Raw genomic sequence first — 18,274 nt, forward strand, 5'->3', positions numbered from 1 at the left:
CAATTTTACATTTTTGTGTAAAATTATAAAAACGATTTTAGGTATTTATTTGTTTACTTGTTTCTTCAATAGTTGTCTTCTTATCAATACTTTTTGTCCTGCTAGCTACCTCATATTACTTTAGATGCATAGCAATAATAATAATAATAATAATAATAATAATAATAAACAACTAATTACTAAGATTTTCACAACTCAATGGGCAACATTAAACAGCTGTATGACAGCTGAAACAATGCCCGCAAACTATGTATATAATTTCGTTTAATTCCACCAAACCTATCTATTAGTGAATTGCTTCAATGTGCTTTCTTGATAAATAATTTTAACGTCATGAAAAGTCAAATTAAAAACTACAACTTTTATTTGGAAAGCTACGTCGGAATAAGATTTTGTCATGACTTGACCAACGGTGGCATTCTGCGCATGTACAATCTTTAACCGGAAGTAAAGTGGGAACGATGGGCAATGTAGTTTCCGAAACAAAATAATTACCCAAAATGCACTTGCATTCGGGGAATACCAGGCGGGCAATAGAAAAAGTAATACCATGCGGAAAGTACTATATTTATAGCTTTTTTGAGTGTAAGAATAATACCGTATGGAGTAAAACATCAGTAGTCAGTAGTGAAATAGCTCCGGAGTCATTGGGAAGATAAGACATTCTCATTTTATAATGTTTTGAGCAAAGATAAAACCGTTTATTTTGCTCTCACGCGGGCATGCGAGCTAACTGACGCTTGCTAACAGTTAACGCTTGATCTCTCTCTATCCTACGGCTTATTAATGCAAGTTGTTTACCTTTTATAGCAAAATGTCTGGTTTTAACTTTGGCGGTGGGAATCTGGGCTCCACCAACACGGGTGGAGGATTCACATTTGGTGGCGTCCCAAGGTAATGCATATATTTAAATAGCCGACGTGGCTAACGTTAGCATTGTTTAATTTTTACTTTGTAGAAAGCGTGCGTTGCTTTTTATTGTAAGTCCAAAGTATGTTATACTCCAGGACTCTGGATTAGCACAAGCTTAGCTAAACGCATGGTATAAAAGGTTACCTCCTCTTTTTTGTGTTAGTTTTAGGTTTCTTGGTTGTGCTACCACTTATGTGCAAAAATAAATTGATGCATCTATGTAAGAACGAGAGGACAAAACGAAAGCTCGTCATTAGACTGTTCCTTATTTTTATTTTTTACCCAACTGAAATTTGTTACAACTATTTTCAAAGTTTACTCTAAGAATGTTTAATTCGCAGCACATAATTGTTAATTACTCTGCAGATGACAGACTTTGTTTTAATCATTTTTTTTAGTATTATTCAAGGGAAATGGTTGACCAATATTCTGATTTTCTTTTAAAGTGCACCTGCGGCCAATGCCGGTGGCCTTTCCTTTGGGACTCCTCTGGGAACAGCAGCTGCCACCCCTGCTTCTACCACGAGTAGCACCCCATCTCTTGGTCTTGGAGGTGTTCTTTTTGCCCAGAAACCTGCGGGAGGTTTTTCTTTCAACACACCTGCCTCAAGTAAGCATTCCTTTCATATTGCAGAAAATTACAAGAAGTTGTTTTGAATGTTATCCATCATGTAATAACCGTCATTGGAATTATATTGTTTTAGCATCCTCTGCAGCTGCCACAGGTCTTACATTAGGTATGTATGCAAAAATAAAACTAACAAAGGTTTGACTTATCATTAAGCAGAGAGACTTTTTAAGTTTGATATTTTTTTCTGTCCTCTCTTTATGTAAACTGTCTTTTAGGCGCCCCTGCCACTACATCTGCAGCCACCGGCTTTAGTTTGGCCTTCAACAAGCCCACTGCGTCTGCAACTCCTTTTTCGCTCACCACCACCACCTCCTCCACTACTGGGGCGGGTTTAAGTTTCGGCTCCATCCTGACATCGACAGCTCCACAGCAGCCTGGAGCCACGGGGTTCACGCTCGGTCTTGGTGGTATGACAGCCTCCACGGCAGCCTCAACGGTGCCGTCCCTAGGCGCTGGTCTCTTCTCCAGCACTGGAACCTCAGGTGGGCCGAGAGTACCTAAGCCTGTAAACGTTTTTGTTGGTTTGGACGACATAATGACTGAGAACACACTTAAATGTGTTTCAAAATCTTCAAAGCTGTTCTAAATTTGGTTTTCCAGGTTTGGGTCAGACTCTTGGAGGAGGAACCGGGCTTACCTTGGGGTCACTATTGGCTACCTCTACAGCAGCATCAGCTGCTCCTGCCCCGAGTATTGGTCTGGGTGGAGTTGACTTCAGCACTTCCTCTGAGAGTAAGAGTGACGCCTCATCTGGAACCAATGCACAGTATGTCCTACTTAACTAATTGTGTTAAATAAATATATTTTTACTTGATCGTAAAGCATTTTTAAATATGAAAAAGGCACTCAACAGCCATTTGTCATGATAATGTTTACCTTATTAACATCTATTAAAAATAGTTGAATTCTTCTCTTAGGGACAGCAAGGCTTTAAAAGATGAGAACTTGCCACCGGTCATTTGCCAAGATGTTGAACATTTTCAGTAAGTACTTGATATATGTGGGAATATCAATAAAATGTTTAAATGTTGATTTGTCATTTGCAAGTGATTTCTAAATGTCAGCTCTTTACCTACTTTTAACAGAAAATTTGTGAAAGAGCAGAAGCAGGTTCAGGAAGACATAAGCAGAATGTCATCAAAGACTATTTCTAAAGTCCAAGATGACATCAAAAGCCTCAAACAACTTCTCTCTGTCTGCGCCAGCGGTCTGCAGCGCCAAGGTCTGGCTATTGATAAACTGAAGTTGGAGACAGCACAGGTAAAAGGAGGAAAAAAAAACGAATGAAAAGTTTCACTAACTGTTTTTAAAGAATTCACTGTAGAATGGATCTGATGGAAATGAAGGTTCATCTATGCTCTAATCCCAATTCTAATTTTCTAGGGTGTCAGTAGTTAATGTTGCATATTCCTCTGTGGATGGCGAGGGCAGAGTGATGATGCAACTGGTCTGCACTCTGTTGACTGTTCTTATTTTGTTTGTTAGGAGCTTAAAAATGCTGACATAGCACTGCGGACGCAAAAGACGCCCCCTGGACTTCAGCATGAAAACACGGCTCCATCAGAGTGAGTTATTAAGTAAATCCAGTGCAAGAATGCAGGGCTGTAAGCAAATTAATCTCTGTATCACCAACCTTTATGAATTGTACATTGTAAGTACATTGTGTGAAGTTGTCAAATGCTAGAGCGTTTGACTACCAAATGACAAGCAGAACCTCGTTCCTCTGTTGTAGCGGTTCTGTTGTTATTCCCGTTTCAGTTATTTTCGTAGCCTGGTGGACCAATTTGAGGTGCAGTTGCAACAGTTCCGGCAGCAGATAGAGGAACTGGAGAACCACCTGACTACTCAGAGCAATGGCTCAAACATCACCCCGCAAGGCAAGAATGGAATCTGGACAGCATTGTTATTTTAAATGGTTTTGCTTTCTGTGCCTATTGATTAATTGACATAAAATGTGATTATAATGTTATTTTTTTGTCTGTTTTCCATTTACAGATCTGACTCTGGCCATGCAGAAGTTATACCAAACATTTGTTGCACAAGCTGCTCAGCTTCAGTCTGTCCATGAAAATGTTAAGGTCAGTTTTTTCTTCTTTTGTAATGTGTGAATTTCTTCCAAAAAGATCCAGCAGTAAAAAAAAAAACAACATATTTTTGTGTATAATGTATTTTTTTCAAAAATGTTTGTGTATTTTAAGAAAATGTGATCATTTGGATTTGTCATCTGCAAGTAATTTTTTTCTATTATTATTATTCTCCACAATAGATCTTGAAACATCAGTACCTTTCTTACCGGAGAGCCTTCCTGGAAGACTCCACTGACATCTTTGAGTCCAAACGAGCCTCCAACAGGAAATGGCAGAGCGCGCCACAAGTCACAACCGGACCTGCCCCATTCTCCAGTGTACCCAATGCCGCAGCTGTTGCTATGGCAGCCACGTTGACCCAGCAACAGCAGCCAACTCCAGGTCTGACTGCCTTCAAGTTTTAGAAAGTTCTCCTCATCTTCACCTTGTTTAAGATGTTCAATGAGGCAAAGGAGACTGTTAAGTCTTAGAGCGTTGTAGACGGGATGATTGTGTGTTTTTTATATTTACTACATTTTGGGAGGAAAACATTCAAAATATGGCTGGCAGAATTATTTGAAAATAACTGGACTAAAACATATGTAGCTGGTTCTAAAATATGAGTGACCATTAAAGAAAAGGGAGAATGAAAAGGGAAAAAAATCTGCTGCACAGTTTTGACAGGAAACCTTTGTGCTGCCTTATTAGCCTGTCGCTAATTTAAAAACACTTTGTGGTTTATAGACACTTATTTTATGCACCTTACAAAAAGTAAAGTAAGGAAGTGTAATACATGTGCACAACGAACACCAGACCCTGTAGGTTTTTTTTGGTATTTTTAGGCCTACAACGAAATATTCCAGTTTCTAAATCATTAGGGATCTTCTTTTATTCAAACAATCCAAAGGAGCCTGACGTGTGAATGTTATGAGGTGGGGTTGGGATCAAAAATTTGCTGTGATTTATATTGATTTATATTTAGATGACAAATGTCGACCGAGCTATCGAAATACTGCGCAGAGCTGTAGATCTACGTTTAATTAGGTGGGCTGTTGATGTTTTGTTTATATATTAAAATGTTACTTTTTTCAGTCCAGCTTTTTCTTACGAGGGCGGTGGGGGGTCTCTGGTTGATCGAGGTACAAGCTTTCTTACACTCAAAGTAGAAATTTTAAGCAGAGTGGACAACTTGGCTCTGATGTTGTTTTGAAAAGGAAAATCTTAAAAATATATATATTAAAATGCCTGGTTCAGAGAATCCTGGTTCCTTAAGATTAGTGTGAATCCTTAGCTCACTTTTTAATGGAAACAGATAATCCCCAAATGTTCTATAAAGGTTCCTAAATTACATGTTTTTTTAATCAAATATTTCAAACAAATATAGCAGTTGTTTTGGTACATGAGCAGACTAATTAAGAATGCTGATTTAATAATCCTTTGCAGTATCCCAACAAATCAGCTCTTTGTCTGTCTTCAGAGATATCCCCAAGTATTTACTTTAGTTCTTTTAAGAAAAAAAATAGTTTACAAGTCAAATAACAATAATCTTTTATATGTGCAGTCATATCTGGGATGTTAAAAGTGACATCTGATGAGCATAAACAGGCATATCAGGGCTTCTGATGTATGATAATTTAACGTAGTCTGTAGATTTGTAAGGCTAATGTTGGTTGAGTTTTAAAAGTTGAACTAAGGTCACAAATGGCAGAAATGCAGACTGTGTAAACTTTTGCTGTTTTCTTTTTCAAAAAGATCTTCAGCTGCTCTTGAACTGTTTATGAATCACAATAAGCCTCTCTTTAAATTTTAGTATAAATCGTATAAACAATCCAACCACATTTGATCATACATGCCAAGGAGGAATCCATTGCTTTTTCACTATTTACACAAAGCAGTTCAGACATCTGCAACAATAGAAGCTGTGTGTGGTAGGAGTAAAAAGCCACCTTGTTGCCTGCTTCCAGTCATTTTTTGCTCTTTTGATGTAAAGCTAAATTGATACAGATTAACTAGATAATTGCAACCTTGTATGTTCTTGCTGCCCAATAGGGGATGCTTGCAGTTTTAAATGCACTCCTCATTGTTTTTACACTTAAAGTTGTTGCATATTTGTGAGAGGTTACCTTTTTTCAGTGACAGATTTTAGCAATATCGTCATCTTTTCTCAATTCTTATTTTTTTTTTCTCTGAACAAAAATCTTTAATCCTAATCACACATCATATTTATTAAACTATTTATTTAATCTGTTTTTCATGTGCTTAATTTAGTGCGAGCTACGAATAACATTGAAAGATGTTTAGTTTCACAGCAGACGCAACACTAAATGTGCTGCTGGCTGGCACTTACCTCTAAAATATTGTTTTACCTAAATACTTGACAGTGTCCCAATGATTGTGTTGACCTGGTATTGTTTAGACTTGTATCTTTCGGGACGGAAGGGGGAACATGCCAAAAAGACTCAGGACTAGAATACGAACCAATTAATTGCCTAAACTGGAAATCCTGCTCAATAGTCATAAAGATGCTCTTTGTCTCAGTTTAATCCATTTGGTAGGGTTGCTCGCAAGGAGGCCATACCACTGATACTTGATAAAAGCTGCTTCACCTAAGGGCTACTGTCGGCTTAACAGGGCTGGTCCATTTTAAAATTACTTTCACTTCACTGAAAGCAGTCAGGTGTATTTTTTTAAAGCATAGTAGTACTCCCTTTGGATTATCTCCTATGAACAATTCTCACTTTTCTAGACTGAACACTTTGTTGGTCTCAGCTGGTTCCGAGTCAGGTGAGATCGTATTTATGTTTCTTTAATTGTTTGAAGAAAGTATTTGCTGCTCACGCTGGTCCACAGCTATCAGTGATCTACGATTGGTGCCAAAATGAAATGGAGAGATCAGGGAGGTCTCATTGTTTATTCACATTTACAGATTGCCGTGTTTCATTGTGCCATGTAAGGTTATGTTTTTTTGACCTGGTGAGCATAATAGTAAGAAAAATAACTACCGGTACTCTTTTTAAGCCAATGAACACAATAGTATTAATGTTGCTGATAGTCATAGCAGTGAGTGAGCCACTCTGTTTCTCAATGGTCACTTTGCATCAAAAAAAACCCCACAACTTTGAATATTTCATTCCTTATTTATTAAACCTAACCATTTGTGAAGCCAGATTGCTAAAATATTATCTTCTATTCATTTTTGTGTATTCTTCCATTAACATTTAACACGGCGTCTTCCATAGTCATTAGTTGGCGCAATAACACTGAAAATAAAGAACAAAAACCGACGTTTCATAAGGTGTTTGGGCTTTGAAGTGTTTTAACTGGATATTTGCTGGCCTTATTTCTTATATTGAGTGTCTGACAGTTCTCTCTATTTGAATGCTGTTATTGTTTTGAATGTTATTGGTAAGGCAGGTGTCATCCCATCTACCCCCCTTTATTTTATTTTTTTTATGATAAAGGGGAAAAATGTGAAGTTCTGTATTTTTTTGATTATCAGAATTTTTTTCTGTTCTTGACCTGCTTAATTAATGACAAACTCCTCTCAGTTTTCCTTTTTCTTCAGATTTGGCACGAGAGTGCAGAAAATTAAGCCTCTTTTTTTTTTATGTTTAAATTTACTCTATTTTATCTTTGTGTTTCTATACTTTATTGCCAACATTTTGGCCTGAAACAATCACATGTAGGTTTTTTTTTATTTATTAGAGCTTCAAGCATCAAAATTATACTTGTCAATATCTCCAGGAATTTACAGAACGTTGTACATTCATTTCCACAGTTCTTTTTGACCAGTTTACACTGAAGCTAAATCACAAATGCCAATTTCAGATTTTGTTTTATCGTAATCTCTAGTTCTTGTAATGGTATGTTTAAACCTATATATCCAATGCCTGTTAATAACAATACATTAATATATAATATGGTGTGCCTTTATAAACTATATACAATAATTGTGTGGTGCATTTTGTTAGGAGGGGCGTATGCTAGTTCATTCACTCTCAGAAATCTTGAAGATTTGGAAACTTGTCAAATGCAGTAGCAGTTAGCAAATAATAGCCAATTCTGTTCCTAAATGTTTGTGTTTATGTAAGTGGAATTGCATTTAAATTGACAATAAATCAGTTTTTAAACAAAGAAACGTTTGTCCTTGTTTCTTTTTGACTGAGGTTGTTTTAGCAGTGGAGGCTAACCGGGCAGTACAGAAAGAAACAACTGCATAAAAAGGGAAAAAGGACAAGTTTCTGAGTGAAAGAACTAGCAATCTGTCTGGTTATGTTTTTTTCCTCATTTATAAGGAGCTGTAGCATTTTGAAAAAGTGGAATTGATGTTTATAATCATATCTAGAGTAGAGTAGTAGAAGACCTTGAATTTTCTTATCGATCATACTTCTACTTATGAACTGTAAAAAATGGCTACTATAGCTTTTGTTTTAAAGGGAAATAAAGCTAAATCTGTCATATTACAATATACATATTCAATATACGTATTAAATATATGTATATTCAATGAATTAGTTCAGGCATTGCAGAACTAATTTATACACCAATCAATAGGCCAAACAATGAAATTGATATATTGTTCCCTTCATCATCTTTGATCAGTTTCTTTCCCCAGTTTAGTGAATGCAGCTAAACTAAGGATTATTATTTTTCCACCGATAAAAATGTCAACCAACACCATGTGCTTTGATGCACCTCGAGTTTAATGGGAAAAAAAATCAGATAAGAGTAAGGAATAATTGTAATTCATTCTCTGTTGGTTTCAAATCTGCTACCTCTATCAGTTAAAAAAGCCTAATCTGTGAAAGTCAGTCGAAACAGGTTGGACCTAAAAAAAAAAAAAAAAAAGATCCAGATTGCTGTTTTTCTGCTATATTTTAAAAGTTAACGGCATTTTCTTAATGGGGGAGTTTTAGAAAATAAAATTGAGTATAACGGCTGCAAATTTTGCTGTTTGGTTTTTAACTTGCACTCTAAAGGCACGTTTATAGAAGTAAAACAAATCCTGTCTTTTTGTACCTTAGGCACCCAGGCACCTTTGGGGGCAGGTTTTGGAAACCCCTTTGCCTCAGCAGTAGGCACTAGTTTGGGCTCTTCTACACTTGGAGGTACTACCTCTGCCTGTTATGAGTTGTATATACTCCCCTCTATTATCCCCATTATGTTCCGTAGTCTACAATTTCCCAAATGCCAAATGTCTTTTGTCTGTTTTTTTACTATAAAATTTCTTGTGTGTGCTTGAGAGAGAGAGAAAGAGAGAGAGAGAGGCAGGCCTGACTTGTGCAGGCTCAGAATCTTATTCCCCCCTTCCGCTCTTTATTCTTCCTTCTCAGCTGTAATGTGCGTTCACACCACAGGAACACTTGACAAACTGCATTGTTTATGCGTATCGGTTTAAAAAAAACTGAGGGGCTTGGCATAAATGTGTCGCTAATTTGTCATTCTGCGAAAGGAATCTGTCACTAAACGATGTTTTGCAAATTAAAGACAAATCCCTTTGAGAGTTTGGGAGCAGGTGGTTTGAGCGCACAGTGTTGGTGTTTTGCCTTGTTAGGAGTGTATTTTATGAAACTTGACCACATCATCTCTCCTTTGTCTTCAGTTTGCAGTACATTGCTTTGTAATCTGTAATTAAACGCTGAGATGTACATAATGCTTAATGATTCAGCTGAGGTTTCTTTTTTTTCCCTTTTTGCTTACGCTTGCTTATGCCTGTCTGTGTGCACTCCTGAGACACTGCTCATTGTTTGTTCTCAGTGCAGGCTGCACACCTACCTCGGTCTGACTTCCTTGTTGTTCTCTCCCACAGGTTTTGGAGGTGGGCCAGGGTTTGGTGGAGTTGGAACTGGAGGGTCTTCTTTTGGATTCTCCTCCACCAATAAGCCTGCAGGGGGCAGTCTGAGTGCAGGTATATGGAAATCTGGATCACACATGCCCCAGTAAACAAGCTTTAATAAAGACAGTATCTAATAAAAGTACAGCCTGTCTTCTTTTTATTTATTTTTAATTATATTTTCTGTTCTTTAGTAATTTAAGTAATTGATGCAGAATGAAGTGTATTTTCGAAGTTAAACATGTTTCAGCAAGCTTCACAACTTTTTTCTCGACAATGTTTTCTTATGCATGTCTACACACCCCGGGCAGACCCAAATCTCTAATATTGTCAGTTTTAAATTCAGAGGCTGAACTCCATATGTAAAAAACAATCATCAAAGACCGTCTTACCTTTTAAGTGTCCTAAAATATTTATGTGAAACCTCCTACATCATCTTTTTGTCTGACCCTCTTGCATCCCTAGGTTTTGGTAGCACCAGCAGCTCCGGCTTCAACTTCAGCAACCCCGGCATCAACCAGTCTGCTGGGCTGACATTTGGTGTTTCGAACCAGCCAGGCAGTGCCTTTGGCACAACCCCAGCTCTCCAGCTGAAGAAGCCCCCCGCTGGGAATAAAAGGGGGAAAAGATAGAAACAGATTAAGAAAAGAATACAGACCATCTAGTGGCTTGTAGCAAAGAACAGCTTGGCCTCCTTAAAAGCATAGAAACAGTGCTAAGATAAATTGTTACCTTAAAAAAACAAGGAACATTGGTTTGAGGGAGAAGATTCTATCATGTAACAGACTATTTTTAGTAATGTTATTTCAACCTGGAAAGAATGAATCCTGTGGACAATCTGGCATAATTTGTCCTGTTTTGTTTGTCATTATTCTGTTATTATGCCATAGCTGATGTGAGCAAAGAGGCAACGAATCCCATCAGCACAGTGTCAGATGGCGAGATGAAACTATGAAGCTTGATTATGCCCATTAGAATTTCCTCTAACAGTTTGTTTCTCACTCTTGTCTTTGGTGTAACAATGCTTTGGGAAAGGCTAAGGCAAAAACAGTTGGTTCAACAACAAATTGCTCAGTTATTTTGAGATTTTTTGTTTTGTCTAATTGTATAAGATAAACATGTTTTGTGCTTTCTAATGAACTGTAGTTTTCTCTCCATTGCATCAAAAACTCTTTCAGAACAGTGCTTCTGTGCAATTAACTTCCCTCAAGTTGCGTCCAAAGAGGAGTTTTTGTTTTTTTTAAAGAGGTAATGGGAAAAGGGAACAGTATAGCCGGAATCTACCAGTGTCAGTGAACATTTGATCGTAGAGTTTAGGTCCCAGACTGTACAATGTGTCTTTAGGAAGATGCCATTTTATTTTTGTATCAAGTGAAGGAAACTACGACATTCAGAAAAAAAAAAAATTAAGAACACAAACATCTTGTGGGTTTTCCGATGTTTTGTCCACAAAATCTGTTTTTGCTGAGATGCATTCTAATTGTTTGATCATTTCTCATAGACAGAATTTCTCTTTGCGTCTTCACCAAGGTATTGTAAGACTGTGGGGAAAAGTACTGTGCTCCTTGTCCTCAATAGGCCTATAAAATGTTACGTTTATTTTGAGTTTCTCAAGCATATTCAGCTTGCTCGGTTTATACATGTGCTAGGTAAAGTTTGCACTATCTGGTGTATGTGATCTGATAGTGATCGTGTGAATGTGTAAATATGCCTGTCACTCAGCTATCATGCTTCCGTTGAGCGTTGGGTTAAGAACTGTGTCTATTTTTGTCCGTGTCTCTTTGGTTATTACCAAATAATTGTAGTTGTATTCTTGTTTTCTATTCGGTCTGTTAAGATCTGTATTTTTGAGATGCTGTTTAATAATAAAATCTTTTGCCTGTTGAATTTCCGGCTGCCACAGATGAGTTTCTCCAGATTTTTTTCTAAGATAATTTGCAGATGGCTTTCCTTTTCATTACGAGGGATACATTAATTGCATAGGGAATAATAGTTTGGATTTAATGCAGTTTCCAACACACCCGAAAAGATTAAAATTGTAGATCTCAAATATGGATTTTGAGCTCAAATTACACTATTGGTCAATAAATTACATGATTACCCTGAATTGTAATAACTGACATAGATTTTTCAAAATTGCATTTAATATTTCTTGGTGATCTTTTTAGTTTAGATTTACTATTTATTAATAAAGGAATGTGAGAGACCTTGGCAGCTGTACCAGAAAATGTTTTAACTGGTTTCCAGAGTGCTATTTTTTTTTCACATCATGGCATTTGCATACAACAGCAGAGGAACTTTGGCGTACATTTTGTGGGAAAAGCTGTTTTAACGATGAATATGTGCTTTACATTTAGCCATCACCCCCCCCCAAGTCAAACACAAATTTACAAGCTGTCCTAATTGTGAATACGCCCCAAAACCTTTTAAATATAAAAATAATGTAAACTATATACGTGTGTGTGTTTAATCGTGGAAATAATGAACCATATTTTGTCTTTAAGTATGACACTCACTCATTACCGTAGAAGTGCGACGTATTAATCAGACACGATTTTTACACAGGCAGAAGGACGACAGAGGGCGATATGACAACATTCCTTACTCTTTACCTCTCAAGAAGAAGAACTCCGTTGCTAGGCGACAAAAATATTACAATACTGTGTGTTCCAAACAGCTGCATTTTAACCTCTCGGCTCGCCTTTAATTAAAAAATTTCTTCTTTTTTTTTTTTGTTGTTTTTTTTTTAGTCTTTGTCCACAGCCGTTATTCTCCAGGTAGGTATCTTAACATTTTTAGTCAACGTTTTAATCAGCTGGAAAGAACTGAAAATAATAAAAACGTGTAAGTGTTAAAAGATAAGCCGAAATGAATTGAGCAAATAACTGATCAAAAATCTATATTATTTCTCATTTAAATGTAATATTTTTCCTATTACTATTTTTCTTTTAATTGGATAGATTCGGGTAGCATTATCTTATAGTTAAACTTTTTACTTGATACTATTATGCATAATTGTGGACATTACTGTGCCTACCAAAATTAGTCATGTTTCCACGAGTATGGGCACAAAGTCAAGAAAATTGGCTTTCTATTGGTTTGTGTTTATCTGCTAACCTGACTGTATTGCAATGTGTACACACTGTAGGCATGCCTCTTCCAGACACATTCTATTGCGCCCAACAAATCAACATCCCTCCCGAGCTACCGGACATCCTCAAAAGCTTCACCAAGGCAGCTATCCGAACACAGCCCAAAGATTTGCTGCAGTGGTGTTCAGCGTATGTGTTAAATGTCATCAACATCGTTTAGGGGGGTGGATAGACGTGTGCGATTTTGCTGTGGTTTATTTATTCCGTCAAAATAATTCACAAAAAGTGTCTCCAAGCTACCTTTCACCTGTGCACCTCTCTCCCTTACTACTGACAGGCTGTAATTAGCTCCCAGGGGCTTCCATGCAGTTTCTGTGGTTAAACTAAATGCCTTCTCTTAACAAAGTAAAAAAATAAAATGTTTAACATGCCGGCTGAATTCGAAGCATACAGGATGTTTGTTTCTCTTCCCCTAGGATTGTCCTGTCTACTATTGTGTTAACCTACAGAGCTTTTATAAAAACCTAAAATCGAGCAACATGTTACAAATTTCCTTTGTGCAAAAAAATAACGGAGGTAAAACAAAGCTCTGCTTTCTCTGAGAGATACTGAAAGTCACCCTGCCTGTAAATTCATATCAAAATATTGTTGAAATAAGATCAAGATCAAACAGGTGCCATGAACAATACATGAGTACAACTCCTCTATTCATCCAGCTCAATAATATAAAATATTATTAAGCTGGTTGAGGTGCACATGCTCATTTTTACACTGATACACTCTATATCAATATAATGTGTGGTTATTACATGCCAAAACTACATCCCAGATACTTCAATGCACTGGCCAAAGGGGAGTGTCTTCCAGTAAAGGAGAGGCTGGAGATGAATGTTGCCACTCAGAAGACTGACACTGGACTGACTCCAGGTCTACTGAAGATCCTCCACAAGCAGGTAGGAAGAGTTTGCTCAAAACTGTTGTTGTTATATATCATTGTTAAATTATTTTTTACCTTATTTGTAGTTAACTTTAATGAAAATCCCTCTTTCCGTCTATGTTGAGATTTTACTTATGCTAACTTTTCAACTAGACATGTCTACTAAAAGCAGTGTTGTATTATTGTTTGGGATATTACAATAAGGATGCACGTAAACTCACAGTTTTCACCTATGTATTTGCATCTCTCTTCTTTTCCCACCCTGTCACAGTTGTCTCCAAAGGAAACTTGCAGCAAAGAGGATGTGCAGCTGAAATGGAAGGCTCTATGTCTTCCCATGGAACAACTGGAGGCTCTGCTGTCGTTGGGCAGCTTTGATTCGAAAATCAACTGGATGGAGTTTTTTGCCCTGGGCTGTAGTGCTCTTGGAGGGGTGAGGTCTAACACAAGGCAAAATCTAATTTCTGATACTGCTTCTTACTACTTAATCTGAAGGTTAAGCACAAGAGGAGAACCTTAGGAGTTGTGTTTCTTCATCTCCTCGTCTGAGCATCTAGTGGAACAAACCAGACTCGGAGATCTTTGGTCCAGGCTCTCTTTTTTTGGCTTCGCAGGCTGCAGACAGAAGGATTCCATAAGCCTTTTTCTTTAACATGAATCAATTTTCTCCAGTGAAGCCAATCGTTTTTGGACCAAGGAGAAACAGCACTGGAGGCAGATGAAAGAGAATTTATTTCAGCATATAGATGCCTTTGTGTCTGCAAAAGAAGAAAAAACAACAACAACCAGGAATTAGGAAAGTACTGTGCAGTTTTGGAAAAGATGCGATCAAGTCGATTGAACACTTAAACCACATGAGGGCAGTCTCGACCTACACTCGTTTATTTATTTATTTAATATCATTGGCCTCTTATTTATTTCTTCATACACATAACATGTGGCATGTAATTGCTTTTCAAAGCTGAATGCATATTAATTTTCTTGCCAATTTTTTTTTTTTTCTTATTTTGCATGGAACTCCTTTGTCTGTGCTTCCGTCGTTGGCGTTTTCCAGACTCTTATAAGCTCTATGAAGTACGCCTGTGAGATCCTGACAACTGATGAGGAGGGTGGCCCTTCGAGGATCCCATTCGATACCTTCTCCCATCTCTACACCTACTTGGCTCAACTAGAGGGGGAGGACAAAGCAGAGGACCACACTGAGACCTTCCTCCACAGCCTGATGCCACTAATGTAGGTTCTTCTTTTACCCTTGCATGTTTATGTTACATACTTAAACCTTAAATAATTTGAAACCACTTTTATTACATTGATTTATACACAATTCTCCATTATGGCTTAATTAAAATGTAGCATCATAATTTATGGCATTTAAAGCAGCAAACAACTTAAATGGATTTTAAAACTTAAGAGTATAAGTTTTAATTCTTTGGAAATTGTCTCTAGTCCAGAATTGAATTGGATGCAAAGTAGATGAGATACTGAAGGAGGACTTTCTCGAATTTCTTCAACTTCCACCAAATCAAACACGGTTGAATGACAGAGATTGTTGTTAAAAGTTGAGTTAATGCCAAAGAAAAAATAACAATGATAATTTTAATGAATCCTAAAATCTCTGATGAGAACAACAAATATCCAGGTAGAATTATTCCAGAAGCTTGCTCAAAGCTTAATTGTCTGCATTAGCATTAGGTTAAGACACAAACTTACATTTCCAGCTAAAAATCACTGAAGTTTATTCTGGCAAGAAAATACCAAGTTAATATGACATGCATGATCCTGATGAGTACATTTAAACTTCTCACATTGAATCTCTTAATTTCAGCAATAAGATGAAATGAGAAGCCCTGGTCTGTAGTGCTCTTGGATGGCACTACAGATCAAGGCTGTAATGCCAAGGTTCTTATCACAAATGATTTCACATAATGCATCAGATCGTTTAAACTTTACCACACCATATCCAAATACATATAAAATGTGAATTTGCTTTGCTTTTACGTGGAATTGTGTGTGGATTGATGACATTTATGCTGAAATAAACGCAGGATGACAAAAGAATTTATGCATCACATTGACTTAAAAATGCTGAGAGAGTGATGCCAGTATGTTTTTTTCTGTGCAGTGTTGACAGTGCAGAAAACACACACTGCTTTCGGTTCAGCTTGGTCCACCATTTGTGACAGTCAGTGTCAGTTGGCTAAGAAGCACAGACAGTTTATGAGCTCAGCCAGTTCCTCTCTGCCTCAAATGATGTTGTGAGATTGTGATATTCACTGTTGCAAAAATCCTTGGTGTTGCCTTAATGTGCTGGTGTCTCTGCCCGACAGCAACAAGCAGAACGGCATGATTCAAGTTTCCAACTTCTACCCCAGGAGGAAGTTTGTGGTCAAAAAAATGGCTATGGAAGACTAAAAGAAGCAACAGAAGAAAGGAAGGGAGTCATTGTGGTGAATTATTAAAAGAACCCATGAGTACTCCAACTCGTCCCATTAATTGTTAGAAATACTCATTCTGTCTAAATGTTGATGTAAAGGTGAAGCAGCTAATGTCAGGGCTAATGAGATTGCTTTTTCTGAGCATGAACAGAGGTACACAACTGCCTCACAGCCTGTGTTTTATTCCTCATTTTCATTTGCCTGGATTAGCCTAAGTTCATTTATCATCCATGGAAACTATCAGCTTACAGTCTCACCATTACTGGCCTTTTATCTTGGGTATTCATTCTTCCTGAGCAAACGAAGAAGAGGAAGAGATTAGCATCAGAGCACAATTTCCAGCTCAGTTCAGAGGCTTGTGTTTTGTTCACCTTTGGGTTGTCATGCAAGACGCTCAAAGCAAAAGCATATTCTGAAGACGTGTTCTCATGTGGCAAACCGAGACTCTGTTTTCTTCTGAAAGCATCCTCCGTTCTTACACACATGCACCGAACAGTGCCTCTTGCAGGGCTGCAGCTGTGATCAATTCGAGGCGACTGAAGGGCAGATAGAACGACCGATAACTTAATAACAGCGGTCTCTCCACCCATGTGACACAACACAGAAGGAATGTTGTCAGGTCTTAAAACAGACATGTTCAAGATGACCCCCAGAGAAATAGTCTGGCAGTGTCTTGACAATAACAAATTCAATTCTTTGGAATCTGCCCAGAAAGCCACTCTGTTTGCAAAATGCTTTTATCGTATAAAACATACAAATACAAAAATGTTATTAAAGAAACTTCTTGAATGAGTTAATGTAATTCAGCAAATTGAGCTGCATTACATAAAAAATGGATATAATGTCAAGTAAATATATTCATACCCCTCAAACATTGTTCAGATTGTCTCACATTACAGGTACAACAACATTGTTTTTAACTAGCATTAACTGAAAGTAATGCATAATTATGATATGGAAGAAAAAGCCATCGATCCACTGTCTATAAAGAAAGCTAATTGGGCGAGAGGTGAGGTACAACCTGGAAAGGTCACCAGTTCATCACAGGGCAAAACAGAGACAACACAAAGAACATTCTTAGACTTTGCAATTACGTGCTATGTGGTGATGGTATATCACATTAAAATGTCCCATAATTTACAAAAAACAAAAATGTGAAAAATTCAAGAGGTATGACTGTAGATAACTAAGGTTATACTCCAGAATATATAACAATATACTGTATATTAGTACTAATTTGTAAAATAACTAAATAAATAAAAAATAGAGACTTGAACTTGCAAATTGCTGTTTTCTATATACAACAATGCAGAGAAGCTATACACTGTCAATTCAATGAAGCTATAACTCTGTTCCTAGAAAGAGTATGATTCACTTCTATTGGGACCTATAGGTTCATTTTGTTGCTTAGGAAGTAGAGAGTGGATATTGTTGCACTGTGATTCTGAGGTATATCACTAACAGAGGAAATTGGTGTTTCAATAATCAAGGACGTGATCATTTACCCTTCTTACAATTATAGAGACCCACCTTGTCAGGTAAAACCTGTCCTTGTTGATTGCCCTGGTAAAGTAGATTATGCTCTTCTTCATGAATAATTCACTCAAAGCAATACCCCATGAACTTGTTGTTTTAACATGAAGATGCATTCCTGTATTTACTGACCTTTTGGTGTTCTGATACCTTCCCCCCCCAGGATGCTATCAACTGAACATCTGTTTTCATATCCTTAAGTTTCCTGATATATATACCTAATTTTTAGTCTGGGCAACTCGCTTCTATTTCCAGGATTCATCTTCGGGAAACAATGGTCACATTTACAGCTTCGGTCCTGTAAGTCCCATTGTTTTAAAGGTGTTGAAACATGGAAAGAATATGATGTCATTGCAAATATGTCAGCCCTGTAGGAATCTCTGCTGCAGGGCGGACCTTATTGCACCATTTTTATTGTTTCTTTTTTGTTTTTCGAAGCTTTGCCTATAAGATCACATCTCTGGGGAATCAGGGAAAGTTGCAGAACAGTGTGTAACAGGCAAGAGGAGAGAAAACGGACACAAAGACCCCCTGTTAGTGTTCTTGTGTGTAGCTGTTGTGTAACAGTTCTAAGGGTAAGGAAAAGGGAAAACATGATTCATGTTGTTTTCTGATGGTGTTGAGCATATCTAGCTGCTCTGTGGTGAGAGATAACTCATTTATTTATTTATTTATTTATTGTGTATATTTGTGTCTGGTGAATGTGGGAGACTTTGCCTAAAAAAATAGTTAACATACTTCAAATGTGTCTTTTGCAGGGCAATCCAGGATGGGATGATAAAACCTGTGAACTTCATCCACATGCATGACACGGATTCAACTTCGTAGCATCTAG

General features: G+C 37.3%; 2 protein-coding genes and 1 long non-coding RNA gene across 4 annotated transcripts; 2 read left to right on the forward strand and 1 right to left on the reverse strand.

Annotated features, from left to right (window-relative positions):
- The first annotated feature begins 490 nt into the window (after positions 1–490).
- nup58 (nucleoporin 58) lies at positions 491–11,344 on the forward strand. 2 transcript variants are annotated; one of them, XM_028005178.1, is made up of 14 exons: positions 491–894; positions 1,359–1,522; positions 1,617–1,649; positions 1,759–2,025; positions 2,144–2,309; positions 2,461–2,526; positions 2,629–2,803; positions 3,029–3,108; positions 3,302–3,420; positions 3,539–3,621; positions 3,810–4,011; positions 8,634–8,717; positions 9,419–9,517; positions 9,908–11,344. In XM_028005178.1, the coding sequence occupies exons 1-14, from the start codon at positions 815–817 to the stop codon at positions 10,072–10,074; spliced, it is 1,785 nt and encodes a 594-aa protein (XP_027860979.1). In that variant the 5' UTR covers positions 491–814; the 3' UTR covers positions 10,075–11,344. The 2 variants fall into 2 exon arrangements, with proteins under 2 accessions (XP_027860979.1, XP_027860981.1); XM_028005180.1 differs by lacking the exon at positions 8,634–8,717.
- Positions 11,345–12,053: 709 nt separating this feature from the next.
- Positions 12,054–15,951, forward strand: ropn1l (rhophilin associated tail protein 1-like). Its single transcript, XM_028004500.1, has 6 exons — positions 12,054–12,219; positions 12,591–12,723; positions 13,364–13,487; positions 13,743–13,904; positions 14,526–14,704; positions 15,799–15,951. Exons 2-6 carry the CDS (start codon positions 12,593–12,595, stop codon positions 15,881–15,883), a joined length of 681 nt encoding a protein of 226 aa, XP_027860301.1. The 5' UTR covers positions 12,054–12,219; positions 12,591–12,592; the 3' UTR covers positions 15,884–15,951.
- Positions 15,952–15,979: 28 nt separating this feature from the next.
- LOC114136498 (uncharacterized) lies at positions 15,980–18,014 on the reverse strand. Its single transcript, XR_003593825.1, has 2 exons — positions 16,278–18,014; positions 15,980–16,198 (listed from the first exon to the last, which is right to left on the reverse strand). It is a non-coding gene; the product is annotated as an uncharacterized LOC114136498 (long non-coding RNA).
- Between the last annotated feature and the right edge of the window lie 260 nt (positions 18,015–18,274).

Source organism: Xiphophorus couchianus, chromosome 21 (assembly GCF_001444195.1).
Source record: "Xiphophorus couchianus chromosome 21, X_couchianus-1.0, whole genome shotgun sequence".
Classification (NCBI taxonomy): Eukaryota; Metazoa; Chordata; class Actinopteri; order Cyprinodontiformes; family Poeciliidae; genus Xiphophorus; species Xiphophorus couchianus.

Excerpts from the sequence above, each read along its gene's own strand:
- nup58 (XM_028005178.1), top strand. The coding sequence starts at position 815 with ATGTCTGGTTTTAACTTTGGCGGTGGGAATCTGGGCTCCACCAACACG. Across the intron at positions 3,109-3,301 it reads GAAAACACGGCTCCATCAGA|TTATTTTCGTAGCCTGGTGG; the intron begins GTGAGTTATTAA and ends TTCCCGTTTCAG. Across the intron at positions 3,421-3,538 it reads CTCAAACATCACCCCGCAAG|ATCTGACTCTGGCCATGCAG; the intron begins GCAAGAATGGAA and ends TTCCATTTACAG.
- ropn1l (XM_028004500.1), top strand. The coding sequence starts at position 12,593 with ATGCCTCTTCCAGACACATTCTATTGCGCCCAACAAATCAACATCCCT. Across the intron at positions 13,488-13,742 it reads TGAAGATCCTCCACAAGCAG|TTGTCTCCAAAGGAAACTTG; the intron begins GTAGGAAGAGTT and ends ACCCTGTCACAG. Across the intron at positions 14,705-15,798 it reads CACAGCCTGATGCCACTAAT|CAACAAGCAGAACGGCATGA; the intron begins GTAGGTTCTTCT and ends TCTGCCCGACAG.